The 19,487-nt window shown below is 37.8% G+C and overlaps 1 protein-coding gene across 2 annotated transcripts in view; it reads left to right on the top strand.

Moving 5' to 3' along the window:
- Positions 1-19,487, top strand: part of LOC130921934 (plexin-A1-like) — a 484,623-nt gene that overhangs the window by 68,801 nt on the left and 396,335 nt on the right. For both annotated transcript variants that reach the window (XM_057846316.1, XM_057846315.1), the window contains exon 2: positions 6,176-7,595. In XM_057846316.1, the coding sequence (XP_057702299.1) occupies positions 6,414-7,595 (1,182 nt within the window). In that variant the 5' untranslated portion in view covers positions 6,176-6,413. The remainder of the gene's footprint in view (positions 1-6,175; positions 7,596-19,487) is intronic.

Raw genomic sequence — 19,487 nt, 5'->3', positions numbered from 1 at the left:
TACAGACATAATATGTTACACTCATCCATTTTTTTGCCGATTCCGATACTTTGAAAATGACGTGATCGGACCCGATCGATCGGGACATCTCTAGTAATTTATATACAGTGTGTTCGATTTTATGCCAGTGCCCTAGATCAAGCACTGCGGGTGCAATGAAATTTCTAATCTATGAACGTGAAAACAGTTGAGAAATATCCATTTTTGGGTCACACTACTACCATTTGGGTTGCCAAGTCGACTTAGTTCATCCTTTGCACTTAATGTTCTTATATACTAGACTTGATCCACATGCTACGATGAAGTGCAGAGGGCAGAGAATTTGTCTGAGCGCCCTTCCACTTCCTTCCTCATCATCATGATCATCATCCCTCCAGCGTAACCTTCTCCTCCTCTTTCTCCCCACCAGTTGTGAATGCTGTAATTGATATGCCACTGGCAATAAATCAGCACTGCAACAGGGTGAGCAACGACCATTATCTGAGTGGACAGGTTTGAGGAAACTGGAAAGAGGGAGCAATGACCCCGGCTCTCCTCGCAAGAGGCACTGGAGCCTCATCACTTGACCTAAAACACCACCATCGCCTACTCGCAGGATTCCCACTACTGTCAAAACAAACAAAATTATCTAGGGTCATGGCAGTGACCCTTCAAGCTTCTCTTATTACCATTTATGGTTTGTAGTGACGTAGCGAGGTACCCTGTCAATGCAAAAGGCATCCTGAAATGAAATCCAATCAACTTGGTCCTTTATGGCCCTTTTCCTCAAATGCTTTACCCTGATGTGATAACATCTTCAGGTCCTTTGGCATGGTTGCGATACATTCACAACAGCAAGATGTGCGCCTCCTTAAAATGATTGACATGGTGTTTCCTGGACGGTGCAAGATGTGACACTCAGCCTGCTCTAGTGCTTTTTCTTTGGTTTCATTTTTCATAAAGATGTGACCATCTGAGAGAAAGTCAAAAATCCTGTAATTGCAGAGCTTTTTCTTTCTTTTGGTCTTTTGCTTGTTCATTGTTAATACTTTTTAAATGATTTTAGCCTTGACTGGATAATTATGTGGCAACATTACCAATTGCCATGTGTAGTGTTTTGGAAGATACTCGTTGTATTATCGATCTGTAGCAGATATGTATGTCAGGCCACTGAATATTTACCAACTTCATTCATAACCTTACAGGTAGTATTACATTACAGAACCTCATTTTTAGTCTTTCTTAAATGTGTGTCGAACCCTAATTTAAATGCTGGAGTCACCCCTTGTTTTTGTATGCTGGCTGTCCCTGATCAACACTGTTTTGTTTCCCAGTCTGTTTATTTTAAGTTGATCTTGTCTTTTTAAAGTGTTTTTTGACCAATACGGATTTCTAAAAATTTTATTGTGGTTGGTCCAGTCAAATTATTAAAGGGATTCACGGAGTGAAAAGCTTGTAGTTATTAAAAGATGAACGTCATTATGAGTTAAAATTAGGGGTGTCAAACGATTAAAATTTTTAATCGAGTTAATTACAGCTTAAAAATTAATTAATCGTAATTAATCGCAATTCAAACCATCATAAAATATGGCATATTTTTCTGTGAACTATTGTTGGAATGGAAAGATGCCTATCAATGATCAAACGTAAGTAGTCCTTTATTTTAAGAAAGTTTGTATTGTTTACTTTGTAATCGCTGTATTCGTATTTGACATACCGGTAATACAAAACAAGATGTTTACTCACTTCCTCGTAAGTCTAATGGTCCCACAATAGTAGGGCTTGTTTTGGCCAATATCCACGGATATTTGAAACTCCAAAAAGGCGCACACGCCTCTCCTTTATACAGCAAGATTTTTCTGCAGCCGTTTGGCTGGCGTGATGCGAAAAATAAACGTATTAATCCGCAAAATCAGCTGAATCCTTAGTCCTCATACACAACTGTACGGCTGTATAGTGAAGAGGACGCCTTCATCCGTACCCGTCACAGCGCCCTCCTCCTCAATGCAAGACCGAAGCCGAAATTCACTCATTTTCATGGCGCGGGATTAAAAAAACTAAATAAATATAGCGATCGCTTCCACACACATCCAAACGGTCCATATCATTCAGTAGCATAAAATACCGCCTGTATTATGGAATACACATGCTTTTTCGTGTCTCATGCACTTTAGGTATCATGCCACACCAGCTGGAAGAAAATTCAATTGTTAGCCAATACATTTGTAAGCATTGTATAGTTTTGGGCAGTTTTTGTCAAAGTTATTTCTCTTAACCATCTTATTTGTACTTTGGAAATACACGTTTTCTGATTCAGCCATACACCTGCCAGGATTAGGTGGATGGATCGATGTTTCATTTCACAGGGACTACACATTTTTGCCTTGTTATTATATTGAGTGAATTGCCTGATGCTTGTAACGACAAGGCACTATGTTGTTCCATACTCAATCGTGATACATGTAGGAAAAGAAATGTAGATTTGAAAAGGCACATTCATTCATCTGGGTCTGGTTAACTGACAAACTGACCTTCTTCTCGATTGATTGATGGACGGCTAGCCTTGCTCCTGAGCGTTCCACCACGCTTGGAGTAGGAGGTGGAAACCCAAGACTCTATTTGATTATCCCCTATGTCATGGCTTCGCCCTTCCCCTATTTTACCTTCTTGGAGTATATAATGATTCTCATCTTTTCCGATTTGAAGTGGTCATAAAACACTGTTTGTGTAGACACTTTGATAGTCAAGGTAAAATTGAAGCACGGCTTCCCTCTGGACTGTGGTGTTCATTTTAGCATAATCAGCATTTGAAGGAGATCTCTGTTCATTGGGAATGAAATTGGTCTCTTGGAGAACTAACGGTGCGCTCGCAAGTGCACCCACCCCCACACACCTACACACACCATCAATTCTACATATCATACTGTAGTTAGAAGAAGTCTATTGTTATTTGTGATGCTCCACCGGTTGTTGGGAGCGTAGCTCTTTCAGATAGCATGCTCTGCATGGACAAAAGTGAGAAAAAGGAAAGGGCTCAGTTCAGTTTAAGCAATATGATGGCAGCACCCATCAATGTAATGATGTATCGATAAAAAATTAAGTTTATGAACTAAGAGTGTGCCATCTAAGGCACCCCACGATTTGATTCAAATACGATTCAGGTTGCTACGATTCGATTATGGAACGATTATCTTCACGATATTAACGTCAATCACGATTTTCGATCTCCCCCCTTTCTTTTTTCTTACTTTGTGGCTACTTCATACTTTTAAGCAAGGTATATTTGCCAGTATTCATTAATTTTAGCAGCCAAACAAATTTATGTCCGTTATGTTTTGTTTCCAATCACCTAATGATCCAGCAGGAACAAAAGAAACATGCCTATACAACACAAAGCTGACCTTAAGCTGCTCTTTTTCACAAGAAGGTGCAAAAACATTAGCTGTTTCAAAGGCACTACTTATTTCTGTCAACAATACAATAAAATTTACACTGGTGGAATGAATTCCGCATTTTCTGGGGGGGGGGGGACAAAAAAAAAACAAAAAAAAAGTGCCTTTAGAAATAAGACTTCTTTTAACCAATTTACAGTACTTTGGTTTCACAGATTTCTGTACTATTTCACATGTTTGTAGTGTTACAGCTGTACTTAAGCCAGGTTATACACGTTCTGCATATGGAGTAACTTTAGTACACCAACAAACAATGGACAAATGGATTTAAATACAGGTTAGCGAATTCGCTAATTAGCTTCACAGATTTCTGTACTATTTCACATGTTTGTAATGTTACAGCTGTACTTAAGCCAGGTTTTACACGTTCTACATATGGAGTAACTTTTGTACACCAACAAACAATGGACAAATGGGTTTAAATATTGGTTAGCTAACTGTTAACATCTCAAAAACAACACCAATAAAGGCTAAACAGTACATGAGGGTTTGTATACTCCTCTTATAGACACACATAGGATTTAGCAACACACTCAGGACATTTTTCAATTAACATGACTTGAAACTACTGCTGGACGACTGAAAGGCGCTCTCGCTCTAAAAATAAGGTCCAAAAGCGCGACCACCCAGAGCTTGCCTGTCTCAAACAAAAATTTATATATGTATATATATATATATATATATATATATATATATATATATATATATATATATATATATATATACAGTGGTACCTCGACATACGATCGCATCGACACACGATCTTTTCGACATCCGACGTAAAATTTGACTCGCCATTTGTTTCTACATCCGACGAAAAACTCGAAATACGACGACATGGCAGCACCGCAGACGAATGCACGGCGGATTTTCTTGTGTGACAAATCGACACAGGTTTCAAAAAAAGGTTGGTACAGGTGGTGAAACAAGGAAAAAGTTTACGCTTACCTTCTAAATGAAAATGCAAATTATAGAAAAATATGAGCGTGGGCTGGGCATCCGTGAAATGGCTAAACAATAAATCTCCACAGTCCTCCTCCGACCATCGTTCGCCAGTCTTTATAAATTAAGCTGACAATTCTTATTGTGGTAACATCTCCATATAAATTGCCAGATTCGCCACGTTTTTATCATTTATTTCACAACTTATTCAAGACAAAACACCTACTGTGTGCTGCAATTGATGGTGTTCTCAAGAAAACATTAAAAGTGAAAGTGAAACTCTCAAGCTCTCCGCTCTGTCTCTGGCACGTCAGCCCCGCGGTGCGTTCAGGTAGCACATAAAACGTCCGCCACATTATAACCCGATTCATTACATTAATACAGGAATTATTTTTATTATTTTTATTATATTATTCCGATTTTTATTTATAATTTATTTGTTTTGCTATATGTAATTGCAATTTGTAATAGTACCAGCAGTATTTATTAGGGATTTAATGTAGGTTTTTGAGCTGTGGAACGAATTAATGGAATTATAATGTATTCCTATTGGAAAATCCTGCTCGACATACGACCATTTCGACTTACAAACAAGGTCCTGGAACGGATTAACTTCGTATGTAGAGGTACCACTGTGTATATATATATATATATATAAATATATAAATAAATCATCGTTTTTTAACATTTGTACAATGTTTTAATAATTGAAGTATGGGCCGATGAATACCGTATTGGCCCGAATATAAGACGGCCCTGATTATAAGACGACCCACTCTTTTTCAAGACTCAAGTTTGAAAAAAGACTTTTTGAGCACACCAAATTAATTTTTATACAGAAAATAATTACAGTACATCCAAAACAAATGATTATAACATATTTAAGAGAAAAAGAATGTTTCTTTGCCTCATTCAAATCTTAATATCTGAACATTTAAATATGTAAACTAAAGTGGAATCACATTCGTAAATGAATATCTTCTGGTTTTTGAAATGTAAATAAACCAATCTATTGTGATAAAACAAAATTGCAATAACTGTATTAACCATCAAAGTGAAGTCTAACTGTAACCGTAGTCTTGAAACAAATCTGAATAAGGAAAAACATTGCAATAAAATAATGCAAACTGGTTAAACTAAAAAGAGTAGCTGGGGTCTGTCATGACACAACATCGCTTTAATGATATCAGGCGCAATTTAGCGTCGTGAATGGGGAGAGTAGCTAAGATCTGTCATGACAGAACATCGCTTGAATGATATCTGGCGCCATCTAGCGTCGTGAATGGGTATAATGTCTAGACTGGGAATATAAGACGACAGCCTCTTTTTCAGTGTTATTTCAATGCAAAAAAAACACCGTCTTATATTCGGGCCAATACGGTACTTTGTTGACCCCATTCATACCTTGACAGGAGACTTGGCTGTGAATTGTTTTCCAATGTAACAATGCCCACTGGCACTTTATCAAACATTTGCCTCTTCTAATTGAAGTTATAAAATATTACTGATTTTAATGTTGTGTCCATTACTCATTCCAGCAAGTCTTATATTAGATGTACAGAGCCTTCAATAATTGGCTTATGCCTCCCCTGCTATCCTCCTTCATAATTAAATGCCAACACACATTTGCCTTCCAGACTTGATTTGATATCATTAATTCATCACGGTGGCAAATGTCAGCTTTTTTTCTTCCTCATTTTGTCTGTTTAATTTGTGAGCCTTTAAGCCCCCTCCATGCTTGATGCATAATCAATAGGAAATGTTCTTCAGTCACTAACAGTGTTTTTCTCTCTGCCTTCCAGGGCTCACACCACGTTCCTCAGTGGATGATGTTCCTGATGATGGTGTGCAATGCAGTGAACAGGACAGTGGATCAATAGAAGTGTTTGCTTCCCCACTTCATTTTCCTGTCTTTGTTACATAGTTCGCTTTGTTCCCTGAGAGTAGAAGAGAAAGACAAAAAATTCTGACTTGGAAAACAAGTCTCAGTATTCACACTCCTTCCCCTTCCCCCAAATCTCTCCTTTGGATAGCCCAAACATGTACTCACAAGCTCGATCAACAGTTTCCCCTGTTCTGGGGAAGCTGTTTCCTGCGTTCGGGCTTCTACTAATCATGACCTCATCCTTATGTGGAGGCCAGCCGCCAACTTTTAAACGATTCACACCTGCGGAGTGGGGGCTTACACATTTGACCATTCACAACAAAACCGGGGAAGTCTACGTAGGTGCTGTCAATTGGATTTTCAAGCTGTCCAGCAACCTAACCAAGCTGCGTAGCCACATGACTGGACCAGTGGTAGACAATGAGAAGTGTTATCCTCCACCGAGTGTCCAGTCGTGCCCTCATGACCTGGCCCAGACACCCAACGTGAACAAGCTTCTACTCATAGATTATGCCCAGAATCGCCTCATTGCATGTGGTAGTACTTCGCAGGGAATTTGCCAATTTCTACGTCTGGATGACCTCTTCAAGCTTGGTGAACCTCACCATCGCAAGGAGCACTACCTGTCCAGTGTTGCAGAGTCGGGAACCATGTCAGGAGTCATTATAAGCTCTCCTCATAGTCAAACAAGCAAGTTGTTCATCGGAACCCCCATCGATGGCAAGTCTGAGTACTTCCCGACCCTCTCCAGCCGAAAATTAATGGAGAACGAAGAAAACGCTGACATGTTCAGCTTTGTGTATCAAGATGAGTTTGTATCCTCTCAACTCAAGATTCCATCTGATACTTTATCCAAATTCCCTGCTTTTGACATATATTATGTTTACAGCTTCAGCAGTGAACAATTTGTGTATTATCTTACAATGCAGCTGGATACACAGCTCACTTCTCCTGATGCCAGTGGCGAGCAGTTCTTCACCTCTAAAATTGTACGCCTCTGTGTTGATGACCCAAAATTTTACTCCTATGTTGAGTTCCCCATTGGCTGTACCAAAGATGGTGTTGAGTACCGCCTGGTTCAGGATGCTTACTTGGCCCGACCAGGCCGTCAACTGGCAAACTCTCTGGGAATCTCTGAGAATGAAGACATCCTATTCACGGTCTTCTCGCAGGGTCAGAAGAATCGTGCCAAACCACCCAAAGAGTCAGCCCTCTGCCTATTCACCCTGAGGAGAATAAAGGAGAAAATCAAGGAAAGAATTCAGTCTTGTTACAAGGGTGACGGGAAGCTCTCCTTACCATGGCTTCTCAACAAGGAACTGGCGTGCATCAACTCTGTGAGTAATTTTAACTTTTCTTTTGCTAGCCATTAAAATGGCCAAAGAGTAAGATATGGGTTATTTAGAAAGAACATTGTTCCCTTTCACATTTTAACCCTTAAAGACCTGCAACGTGAAGCAATGATCAGAGAATCCCAAAATTTGAAAAATAAGGTCCTAATGAAACCTTTTTTTTTTTTTAATTTGTAAAAAGAAATGTCAAAATGAATATGTGTAATGTGCGCTCTAATATCTATAAACCTAGCTAAACCCTGTTTTTTTTTCTTTCTCATACAACCTGCAGATGCACGTGTTAACTTGCGTCCACCATTTTTTGTCATAATTCTGAATTGCTCTCAAAATCATGAAATTTTAGGTGTATCAAATGTGACACATTTGGCAATAAAGGGTTAAGGGATTAAATTAATTACAATTTTTTTTCCCCAACAAAAAATACCAATTTTTCTAGAGCTGTCAAAATTATCGCGTTAACGGGCGATAATTTTTAAAATTAATCACGTTAAAATATTTGACGCAATTAACGCACATGCCCCGCTCAAACATACTAAAATGACAGTACAGTGTAATGTCCGCTTGTTACTTGTTTTTTTGGTGTTTGGCGCCCTCTGCTGGCGTTTGGGTCCAACTGATTTTATGGGTTAGTACCATGAGTGAGCATGGTGTAATTATTGAAATCAACAATGGCGAGCTACTAGCTTATTTTTTGATTGAAAATTTTACAAATTTGAATAAAACGAAAACATTAAGAGGGGTTTTAATATAAAATTTTTTATAACTTGTACTAACATTTATCTTTTAAGAACTACAAGTCTTTCTATCCATGGATCGCTTTAAGAGAATGTTAATAATGTTAATGCCATCTTGTTGATTTATTGTTATAATAAACAAATACAGTACGTTGAATGTATATATCCGTCTTGTGTCTTATCTTTCCATTCACACAATAATTTACAGAAAAATATGGCATATTTTATTGATGGTTTGAATTGCGATTCATTACGATTAATTAATTTTTAAGCTTTAATTAACTCGATTAAAAAATTTAATCGTTTGACAGCCCTAATTTTTCCCCCTGAAACTCACAATGTGTTTTTCAAAACCCTTGGTGCGTTTGACACCCTGTAATCTTTGACAAATTGTGTCAAGTTGGCACTTAAGAGACCAGATCCTGTTTTTTCTACCGATTTAGAAAATCCCTGTCCAAGCTGCTGCAGCATTATAAATCTTGTATTCTCATTTCATCTTTATATTTTGTGTTTACTCTTTGTCAGCTTTATTGACTCTCAAGACGTGTTGTTTTCATCAACGATGACAATAATGAAAATATTTCACTGACGAACATTTTTTTCAGAGCTCAAAATGTGTTTTAGACCTAAACATAACGGGACGAATGCCAGTTTTCCTCTGACGAGACAAGAAGGGATGAAAATGTACCATAGTTTTCCTCATATGTTCACAATGCGTGACATTTTGTAATCGTATGTGTTGTTAGCTTGCATTGTAGCAGTGTTTGGTCGTGTCACTCATGTAACGTGCTGTGCCTCACACACACTCACCGGTGTCCTCTCCAGGCTCCACACTTGCTTGTTTTGAAACAAAAGGATTTGTAATCTTTTCTTGGCCAGAGAGAATATGCCATCATAGACTTCACTATCAGTTGACGAGACAGCTCTTACAGACATTGCGCCACGGCTTCTCGTAGGGGGCTGGGGCCCAGGCAGAGTGTCATGGAAGCTTTGACTGCGATAAATTCAAACGCACGCTGCGTTCAAATGCCGGATTTAGGTAGAAACAGGACGAAAGCTTTGGTGCATGCAATCAGGCAGGAGTGCCTCGAGAGTGACTTGGTGGAGGTTTCAGGGTAATTATTATATGAAATAGCACCTTGCATGCACTTTGAAACGTTGTGGGAAAAAAGTAAATGAATGGAAAAAATTAGCATAACTTAAGCTTGAAATATTTACGTAAAATGAATGTTAAGTGCCCGTTTTTTTTTTGTTGTTGTTTTTTTTTTTTGTTTTTTGTTTTTTGCTTTTAACAAAGATTCTAGACCAGGCATGTCCAAAGTCCGGCCCGGGGGCCAAATGCGTCCCGTGGTCAAATTTCATCTGGCCCCCAGCCTCTGTCATAAAATCAATTACGTCTGGCCCACACACAGACTTAGTAAATTGGTCAGCAGTGCGGCTACCAGTATATGAAGTAGCTTACACACTAAATGCTGCTCCTCATTTACCCATGAAAAGGCAGCAGCACTCTAAGCAACATTACCCCGAGTGAACCTTTACTTCCAATTTTCTAAAATGGGGACAATCGACAATAAAAAGAAAGTTGACTGTGACGGCCGACGCTTCAAGGATAGGTGGAAATTGGACTACTGTTTTTTTTTTTCACCAAAATACGCAACAACTCTGTCTGCCTCATTTGCAGAGACAGACGCTGTTTTTAAAGAGTTCAATGTGAGGCGATAATACCAAACCAGACACGCTGACATGTACGACAAGAATATAGGGAAGATTCGCAGCGAGAAATTGAAGCAACTTGAAGATAGTTTCATTTCACAGCAGCAGTATTTCGCAAGAGCCTGAGAGTTGAAAGAGTAAGCCAAAAAGGCAAGTTGCGAGATTGTTGAAATTATTAATTAAAAAATAATAATAAAGCAAATGTGACACACAGAATGGCTTGCTAAAATGTACTTAAATATATTGTTCTACATAAAGGACGTCAGCCAAGGTTGGCCCCCTACGTTTATACCACACTAAATCTGGCCCCCTTTGCAAAAACTTTGGACACCCCTGTTCTAGACTGTTTGACGTTCATATCTCTAGAAATTCCGAGATTTATTCATTTATTTACGAGAATTTTCAACTTAAAAAGCTCTTTGTTTTGTGATGGTCACCATATTGGACTTTGTATCCATACACAATAGCGTCATTTTACATTCAAATAATCAGGTAATTTTCTGCCAACTGCCGGTTTTTTGGCAGAAAATTAGTAATTTAGACATACAAAATTTTTTGGAGCTTTTACGTGTTTTATTTTATGTAACATTTCAATCTAAAAACGACGTGATAATCGGCAAGACATGCTGAGACAATAGTAACATCGGAATTCAACCTAAATAAGTGCATGTTGTATATAGAAAAATGCAAAATTTTCTATTGTTGAGTAAATTAATATGATTTTTAGTGCTTTCCTCAAGTATTAAGTTTCTGATGTGAAAATCGAATTTCACTTAATAAAAAAGTAAAAAAAACTTATGTCGCTATTTCGGGCAGAAACCTATATAATATGTTAAATATTGCTATTTATCCTGAAAATATCGGTGATTATCTCTGCGTTTGGTGATTTTTGTGCGTCTAGCGTAAAACCGTCGAATTTGATAGCCATTTGAAGTTTTGTTATACTTGTATAAAAAAATAATTAATCGGGATTCTATTAGGGATCAACTTTGAATTTTTTGATGCCGCTGCTCATGGAGACTCATACATGCCGAAGGGAGGTGCCTGTTTTGGTTTTCGGTCGCGAGCGGATTTGGTTATTGGATATTTAAAATATTTAAGTTTTTGGAAACTGACAGTGAAGTCTATGATGCCATGTTGCTTTAGCCGTTGAAGGTCTGTGCTGAGTGATCATCACACACTAAATGTAACTTGTAGCGTTAGCTTTAGCAATTAGCATTGCGAGCGTCATCTTACTCTTTGTCGACTAAAACGAAATAAATTTGAGCACATTTTGAAATGGCTAAAATATGACTAAGACTAATAAGTAATTTCATCCAAGAGACTAAGACGAAAATTAAAAGGGCTGCGAAAATCAACACTTGTCTCAAGCCAATTTACTTTTGAAAACTATTCCATTCATCCATGCCGACATGCTTACTATAAGTAAATTTGGATTAAAGTACCTTCAGAAAGCTTTTTCCTGAAATGCAAGGGTTCTTCATAGTCATCTATTTGCAAACTAAGCACACACTATGTTGTCAGAAAGAGGAGGATGCTAACCTTATCCTTTCTCTACGTTCATTTGCCCGAGATCAGGTGTGTTTTACTTCAGTGTAAGTGATGTGAAGGACCCTGCCAAGGCCCATTCACCCTTATTTCCCCCTCTTCACATCAAACCCACTGTAAAGTAACCATCTTTCCAGTTCAGTGGTTGTTTCATTCTTTTTTGGTGGATTTTTCTAAAGCCTGTCACACAGACAAAACCTTTGATTCAGAAAACAGGATCTCATTTATTATTTCAATTGGACCTTTGCACTTTCAAAATGAAGCATACACTGTAGAGTATATCCGTCTTCAAAGCGGAGAAGTGTAAGAAGAGCGAAAGAGAGCAAGAATAGTATGGGATCTATATACACAGATGACTATTTAGACGCTCAGATTTTGCCCCGAGTGCTCTCATCCATGAAAACTATAGTGGCTGCTGTGATGAATGCTTGGCCATCTTGTACCGTAAGGCTGATTACTCTGACCTCATATTTTATTCATGTGTGTCCACGGAGTTTGACTCAGACGTAGCATCACAATCAGGTAATTTAAAAAAGATTTGTTGACCCACTTGTTAGTGCTTCAGCTTTCGCGTGAAATGATAATGACATTAAACTATTATCTGTATTAATCTGTCTAATCTTCTTTAATCAAGGTACTTTACATTCATCTTGGCTTGAATCGCTTTACAGTATATTCAATCTTCATCCCTTCAGGAATTCTGCATTCAAGAATGATCGTGGTTCACAAATGAGTTATCATAACCCTTAATATTCTATTTCAGCTGGCAGCAATGTTGATGTAAGATAAGCAGAATGGCTACGCCAGCAGTGACAGCAGTGAGGCCTTAGGGTCAGCACTAGGTTAATGATGCATACTCCTTTGACCTTAAGCAGTGGACCATAGGACCTTAAATCTGACCTCACACGAATGGCAGATCACATCATTTTCTGTGAGAGGATGATGTACTTATTTCAAAATAAGTAAATAAATTCAAATACGCTATACAAAAATATTTTGCTTTACTCTACCAAGATACTATAATAAGGGAGTCAAATTCTTATCCCCCTATATATTTGTACTTACCGTCGTACCTCTACATACAAATTTAGTTTGTTCCAGGACCTGGTTTGTAAGTCGAAATGGTGGTATGTCGAACAGGATTTCCCCAAAAGAATAGATTATAATTCGATTAATTGGTCCCAGAGCCCAAAAACCTACACTAAATCCTCAATAAATACAGCAGGTACAGTTACAAATAGCAATTACACATAGCAAAACAAATAAATTATTTAGGGCTGCAGCTATCTATTATTTTAGTAGACGATTAATCGAGGAACAAGTTCGAATAATCGAGTAATCGGATAAAGAACATAAAATATTAAAATACCTGAGTTGATCCTCAAACAGTATAAAAAAATGAGGATCTATGTACAACAAAAGAACAATTGGCTAACTTAAATAGCAAAATTCTGCTAGCTTAAATGCTATAAAATGCTATTTTTTTAATACAATGCTCTTAACAAATAGTTCAGACACATATTCCCACGAAAGCAGCAAATTATACTTTAAGAATGCATAAAAAAAAAAAAAAAGCATTGTTTTTGTGTGTTTTTCACCCGCGATCGGACACTGAGCCAGTTGTGTGTGTTTTTTTTTTTTTTTTTAACGATGTGCTAATGCTAGCGAACGCATGCTAACCATTTTGTCATTGCTGTAATAGCAGCTAATTATCATTTATTTACGTTGATGCGAACCTGTTTGGTATCGAGGACGAAATTGATTTTTATTATTTCTATTTTTAGTTTCACTCTTCAAATGATGGTGTCATAACGACGACCATAATAAAAGCAGTAAAGTATTTGGACGTCCAGCATCGTCATTAGGGAGTTTAGCTCGCTGTATAGCCAGGACCGAGCCGTAGCGTCCCGGTGAGGACAGTACATTCGCATTTCATTGTTCATGCATCATGCAACATTATCATACTGTAGACTTATTCAGCATGTTGTTCTCTATTGTATTTTTACTTTAAATTGGCTATCAAGTAGAGGTGGGAATCTTTGGGCACCTAACGATTCGATTACGATTACGATTCAGAGGCTACGATTCGATTAGAAATCGATTATTGATGACCCCCCGCTATTAGCTGCTTTTAATGTTTTGTACATTAGTTACAAAAACTGTTTAAAAAAAAAAAAAAAAAAAAAAGCCTCACAGGCTTAAATAAACGACTATTTCAGTATCAAGTTAACAGTTAAAAACAAAAAAAATAATATACTCAAATCCCCATTCTGTATCAGCAGCTTTAAACTACATTCAATTAATTTAATGTTGTGAAACAACTGATAAAAGTTGCTAAAATTGGTCTCGTTATTCCATCATTTCCCTTTTGTCTACTTTCGACATGTGAAAGTTTTAAAACTATTTTAAAGATAGATTCAAGTCAATATTTTACCGATTTAGGAGTATTTTAGATAAAAAGTTAATTAGGTTCGCTTGGAGGGTTCGCTACAACAGCCTTGGAGGGAAATCTACTGCTTTAAGATGGCGGCCGTTGACTAACGCCCGCATCTAGCTGTTTGTACATGTGCTGCTAACGCCACCGAGTCCATATTGCATCTAGTCCTATGTAAATTTGATATCTACCATACCATTATGTGGACGTACTTTGTTGCAGCTGTCGGCAGCAGTCAGGTATGTTGTTTTTTTTTTAATTTCGCGGCATGAGTTGAGCTAGAGCCGTGAGTTGAGCATTGGTATTACTCGAGGGGCCGAGTAATGACAAGCATGACGTTTAGCTACTCTCTCTCCGTTCCTCATTGCATCCCGAAGACTGCGCGGCGCGCGGAGTGTGTTTTACTTCCGCTTTACTTGACATATTTCAATAATCGGAATTTGGATGTTTGTGAATCGTTCTCGAATCTTCCATGGCCGAATCGCGAATAATCCAAGAATCGGAAATTTCGCACACCTCTACTATCAAGATGACATATCTGGTTTATTTGTTGGGTTTTATCAAGTAAATTTCCCCCCAAAATGCGACTTATGTATGTTTTTTTTAGGGCTGCAGCTATCGAATATTTTAGTAATCGAGTAATCGACTGAAAATTCTATCGATTAATCGAGTAATCGGATAAAACAAATATATTTTTAGGTGAAGAGCAGTTATAAATATACATGAGAAAACAAGACATTTCATCTAATCTTGAACCATTTTCAGTCAATCAATGTCTTTATTTTCGATGTATATTGTTGAAAACAGCCAACAATTGCATCTCAGCTGTAACTCGAATAAAAATAGACTAATTCACTGCTTTCACTCAAAAACCTTTAGAGCTTATTAAAAAAAAATATATATACCTAAAAATGCCGTTACGCTTGATAACACACATCACCTAAAAGTTAGGATTTTTCCCACGTGTTTCAATTGAATTTCTATTTTTGTCAAGCTATTTTTAAGTTCTAGTTAAGTTTTAAGTTCGTCTAAACTGTAAGTCCTGATAAGATTTTGAGTTTTTGCAGTGTTCAAAATAAATGTATGATACAAGCTGTATTGGAGCACATTAGGGACCAGTGCTACTTGGTGTTTTATCCAGCAATGCCTACTGAGCTAAAATTGATAGTTAGCATTATTGAGTTTTTATTTTACACCCTCATCACTCCACAACGCTATGTTATGTTAAAGCCTGTATGTAAGACACGTTAGCCACGCATCAACAGTGGTCATAATTAATAGAAACCTAGCCCTCCGCAGGGCTAACGTTGCTTGAGTTAGCGACAGTAACGTTAATCTTTATTTATTAGCGCTTAGCGCTGTACTGCTTTAAGATGGCGACTGTTTACTAACGCTGTCTAGACTCGGCCGAGTCTGTCATGTCGCATCTAGTTCAACATACATGTGATCGCTACGAGACACATCAGACGCTACCTACCAACGTAGCATCTTGCGGGCTAGTATTTAGCAACGTCGGCGTCGTTTGTAGCGGCTGTTGGTTGCAGTAAGTTTTTTTGTTTTTTGCTTCTTCTCCTACGCACGTGACATCAGCGCGTTGTCCCGCATTAAAAGTAGTCCGGGCAAAACGTGATGCTGTCAAAATAAACGGTTACTCGAGGTGAATAAAATTACTCAGATCAGTTATTAAACTCGAGTTACTCGAGTTGCTCGAGTATTCGTTTCAGCTCTAGTTTTTTCCTCTTCGTTGGACATTTTATGGCTGGTGGGACTTATACTCAGGTGCGACTTATAGTCCGAAAAATACGGTATTGATTATACTTTATTAAAAAGGTGCAGAAAATTAGGATAAAACTTGAAAGATTCTCCTCTACAGACTGTTAATTCTCTCTTCTCTCTTTACCAGTTGTATGGCTAGCTAAGAAACAGTTTGTTCTCTGCTGTGTACTGACAGTCTGCCTCCTTTCCTCCAGATTTTAAACACTTTAGCTAGTGGTTTTTGAATCTCACCCACTGATCCTAAGCTTCCCCACAACTTCAAATGTGCTTCAAAACCTTAAATGCCTTGCACACAACTGCATTTGACTGAGCAGTGTGGGAAAGCTGTTTAACTTGACCCAGCATTACAGCGGTGCAGAGGGCAGGCCAGGGAGGAGAGCAGGAGGCCTGCGCAGCTGTTAGACACACAGTAGTGATTGATGACCTCAGAGAGCTCTACCATTCCCAATGTGGACTTCCTATTTGTGCCGCACCATAATTTTTGGCCTCTGACAATCATTAGGATGATATGTTTATGGGCACAGGGAGATGGTGGCTGGCAATGTTATTGCTTAGATACAGCTGACACACACACCTCCAACACCACCTCTCAAGCTGTGACCTAGCTATAGTCTCTTGTGTATGAGTTTAGTGTTGTGTGGATATATTTTTGTCCCCGAGATCTATAAGTGAACCCCTGACCTTTTCCTTGGTTTAGAAGGTGATCGATACAAACCAGGTCCTCTGAGAGAGCGCACGTGGAAGCAAGACTGATACAGAGTTAGTGTAGGACTTGAAGGATGTGGCATAAAAGAAGAAAAACAACACAATTTTTGAGTGGAGTGAAGAAAAGAAGCTTGTTGTGGGTTGCAACGGAGAAAGGGGTGCTAGATGTGGGCGTCTGTACGGTTAAAAAAAAAACCATGAGTGGTCAAAGAGTAAAGAAGCTACAATCACACAGCAGAGTAAAGGCATCTGTAAAAGTGAGCCATACACCTGTTATGAATAAGGCATTAATCGCACGGTAAATAAAAACGAGGACGGTAATTTTCCCGGCTGCGATTTATTGCTGTGTGCGTGCGTATATACATTGGTGAGTGCGTGTGTTTGCGTGTGCTGCGTGTTCCTTTCACAGATATTTATAGGTCAACAACACACCATAGAATTAAAATTTAGATATGCAAAATAAGGAAAAACCTCTATAGTGATCCCTTGTTACTTCGTGCTTGAAACTTTGCGTCTTGAGTCCGTTGCGGATTTATTTTCCCGCCAATTAAAAATACTATTATTATTTATATTTATGTTTATTATTTACAAATGTTAAGATATATGCATGTATACATGTACAAATCATTGTTTTCTTTTATATATATCTCATCTACATCATAACTATTACATTTGCAGTGCTTAAAAACCATTTATAAAAATATACATAAGAGTTTTTTTTTAAATTTGTTATTATACTTTGGAGGAAAAAAAGAGGGGAGGGGAAACATCTTATATGTGTCGCTTTCCAATGCTGTTAAATCTGATTTTTTAAATATTATATATTCTTTTATTATATATTTTTTATTATATTTTCATTTTTTTCATGCAAATAAGTGCCGTCTCTACTTGGTAGATTTTCGACTTTCGCGGGGGGGGCAGGGAGCGTGGGTGATGGATGACGAAACCTTGATCTGATTGGTCATTGAAAGCAGGGGTTGTGGTTGGGGATGACGAATGTTTGAGCTGATTGGTCGTTAAAAGCAAGGGGCGCGATTGGCGAATGATGAATGCTTGGTCTGATTGGTCGTTGAAAGCAAGGGATGAGCTAGATATATTTAGAACTAGATGTATTAATCATTTAAAGTCGTATAGTTAAATTTTTGAAAGGATTATATAAATCCCAATATTCCAAGGTCTAGTTAAGTTTAGGGCTAAAGAAATATATGATTTTCTATTTATTGGGAAGACTAGTGAAGTTTAGGGCTCTAGTTAAGTTTAGAGCAGTGATTCTTAACCTGGGTTCGGCGAAGTTAAAGAAACGCAGAGCCCTATTTTCGTACGTTGTTTAAATCTAGGAAAAGTGGCTTTTTAGAACAGGTTTCGGTCTGGTTTGCTCCCAATTTACAGGCTTAATTGCTTTCTTTTAACTGCTAGTCATCGAGCTGATGGGAAGAGGAACTGGTTTGCCCAGTGGAAGGTTGACTCGCACATGGTATGAGGGAGTACAACGGACTGATGGGCAATGTGGTCTCAAATTTTGACCCGTTTATAAAACATGCTGTCAAAATGAGAAGAATTTTGAACGGGAATTTGCTGGAATATTAGCTTGCTGGTTTAGATATATTGTTTTTTAATTTAAAAAAAAAAAAAAAAAAAGGTTTTATTATCCAATTCCGAAGGGTTCGGTGAATCCACATATGAAACTTGTGGGGTTCGGTACCTTTAGCAAGGTTAAGAACCACTAGTTTAGAGTGAATTGTGGGTAATCAGGTTCTTAATTAAAAGGTGTAACATGGACTGTATTTGGGCAAGTTCCTCGTAATCAACATATCTATTCATTCCCATATCCTGTATAAACGTTTAGGATCTTTGAAAGCAGGGGGCGCGGTTGGCGGATGATGAACGCTTGACCTTTGGTCGTTAAAAGCAGAGGGGTGTGGTTGGCTTGTACTGTGGGCCACAGCTGGACTGCGAAAAACAAGAAATTACTGTATTTTAAACTTTACCATGCTCCATTAAGGCTAGTGAAAAAAAGACAATGTACTCACCACTTTACACTGCTACAAAACATTTGCACTGGTTAAAAGGTGACACTTCAGACATGAAAACTCGCTGGTTACGGTTAAGCTTACAATTAGCGGCTTAGCGAACGTATTTTGGTGAACATTTCAGAATAAAAGCATTTCATGTTCAACATGTAAATACAAATTTCTGGTGTTTATCTCAAATACTTCTGATTCTACACTAAGAATAGCTTTAAAATGACACGCATTGTGAAAAATCTGATTGGGAATAAATAATTTGGCTTCAAATTTGCTAGCATGCTCACTTTGCAGGTAAAATGTCAGTCATTTTGGATTAAATAAACACTTTTGATGGGCTCTAATTGAAAGAGAACAAAAATGGCGTTGGGTTTTTCTCACCTATTTTATATTCTGCACTTAGGCATCTTTCAAATGGCTATTTATGTGTTGTGTGTGATTTGGAAAAATATATATTATTTCAATATAGTTTGTGTTTTAGTTAAGAATACATTTGTGGCATTTGAATGGCAGATTATTAGGATGTATTGTCACTAGTGGTTGTATTGGTTTAAAAAAATGAAGAAAATATCTCATCTCGGCAATAATTTATGAGATAATCTATCTCCTACTAAAATTTGTTATCACAACCGGCCTAGTTATGAAGTGTTGTTCATTGTCAGAGGTTCATAGATCAACCAACCAGACAATCAGTCATTGTTTCATGTGTTCATTTTTGATGCATATAGGCCAGCTGTTCAGTGGCAGTGTCAAAGGTGGTTGGTTGATGAAGCCCAAACAAAAATCTATTCAAATGGTCGTTTATCTTGTTCAACTAGAACACTTTTCTTACTATGATTAGATTTCATTATTCCAGCTTTAATAAGCTGGAAACATTTTTTGTAGTGTTGTTCCATACTAAGCAAAGGAGAATGCACTCTGTGAGACCCCACTCTTAACCTTA

This window comes from Corythoichthys intestinalis, chromosome 9 (assembly GCF_030265065.1).
Source record: "Corythoichthys intestinalis isolate RoL2023-P3 chromosome 9, ASM3026506v1, whole genome shotgun sequence".
Classification (NCBI taxonomy): domain Eukaryota; kingdom Metazoa; phylum Chordata; class Actinopteri; order Syngnathiformes; family Syngnathidae; genus Corythoichthys; species Corythoichthys intestinalis.
The sequence above is the reverse complement of the archived record's forward strand: the minus strand, read 5'-3'. Positions and strand labels throughout refer to the sequence as shown.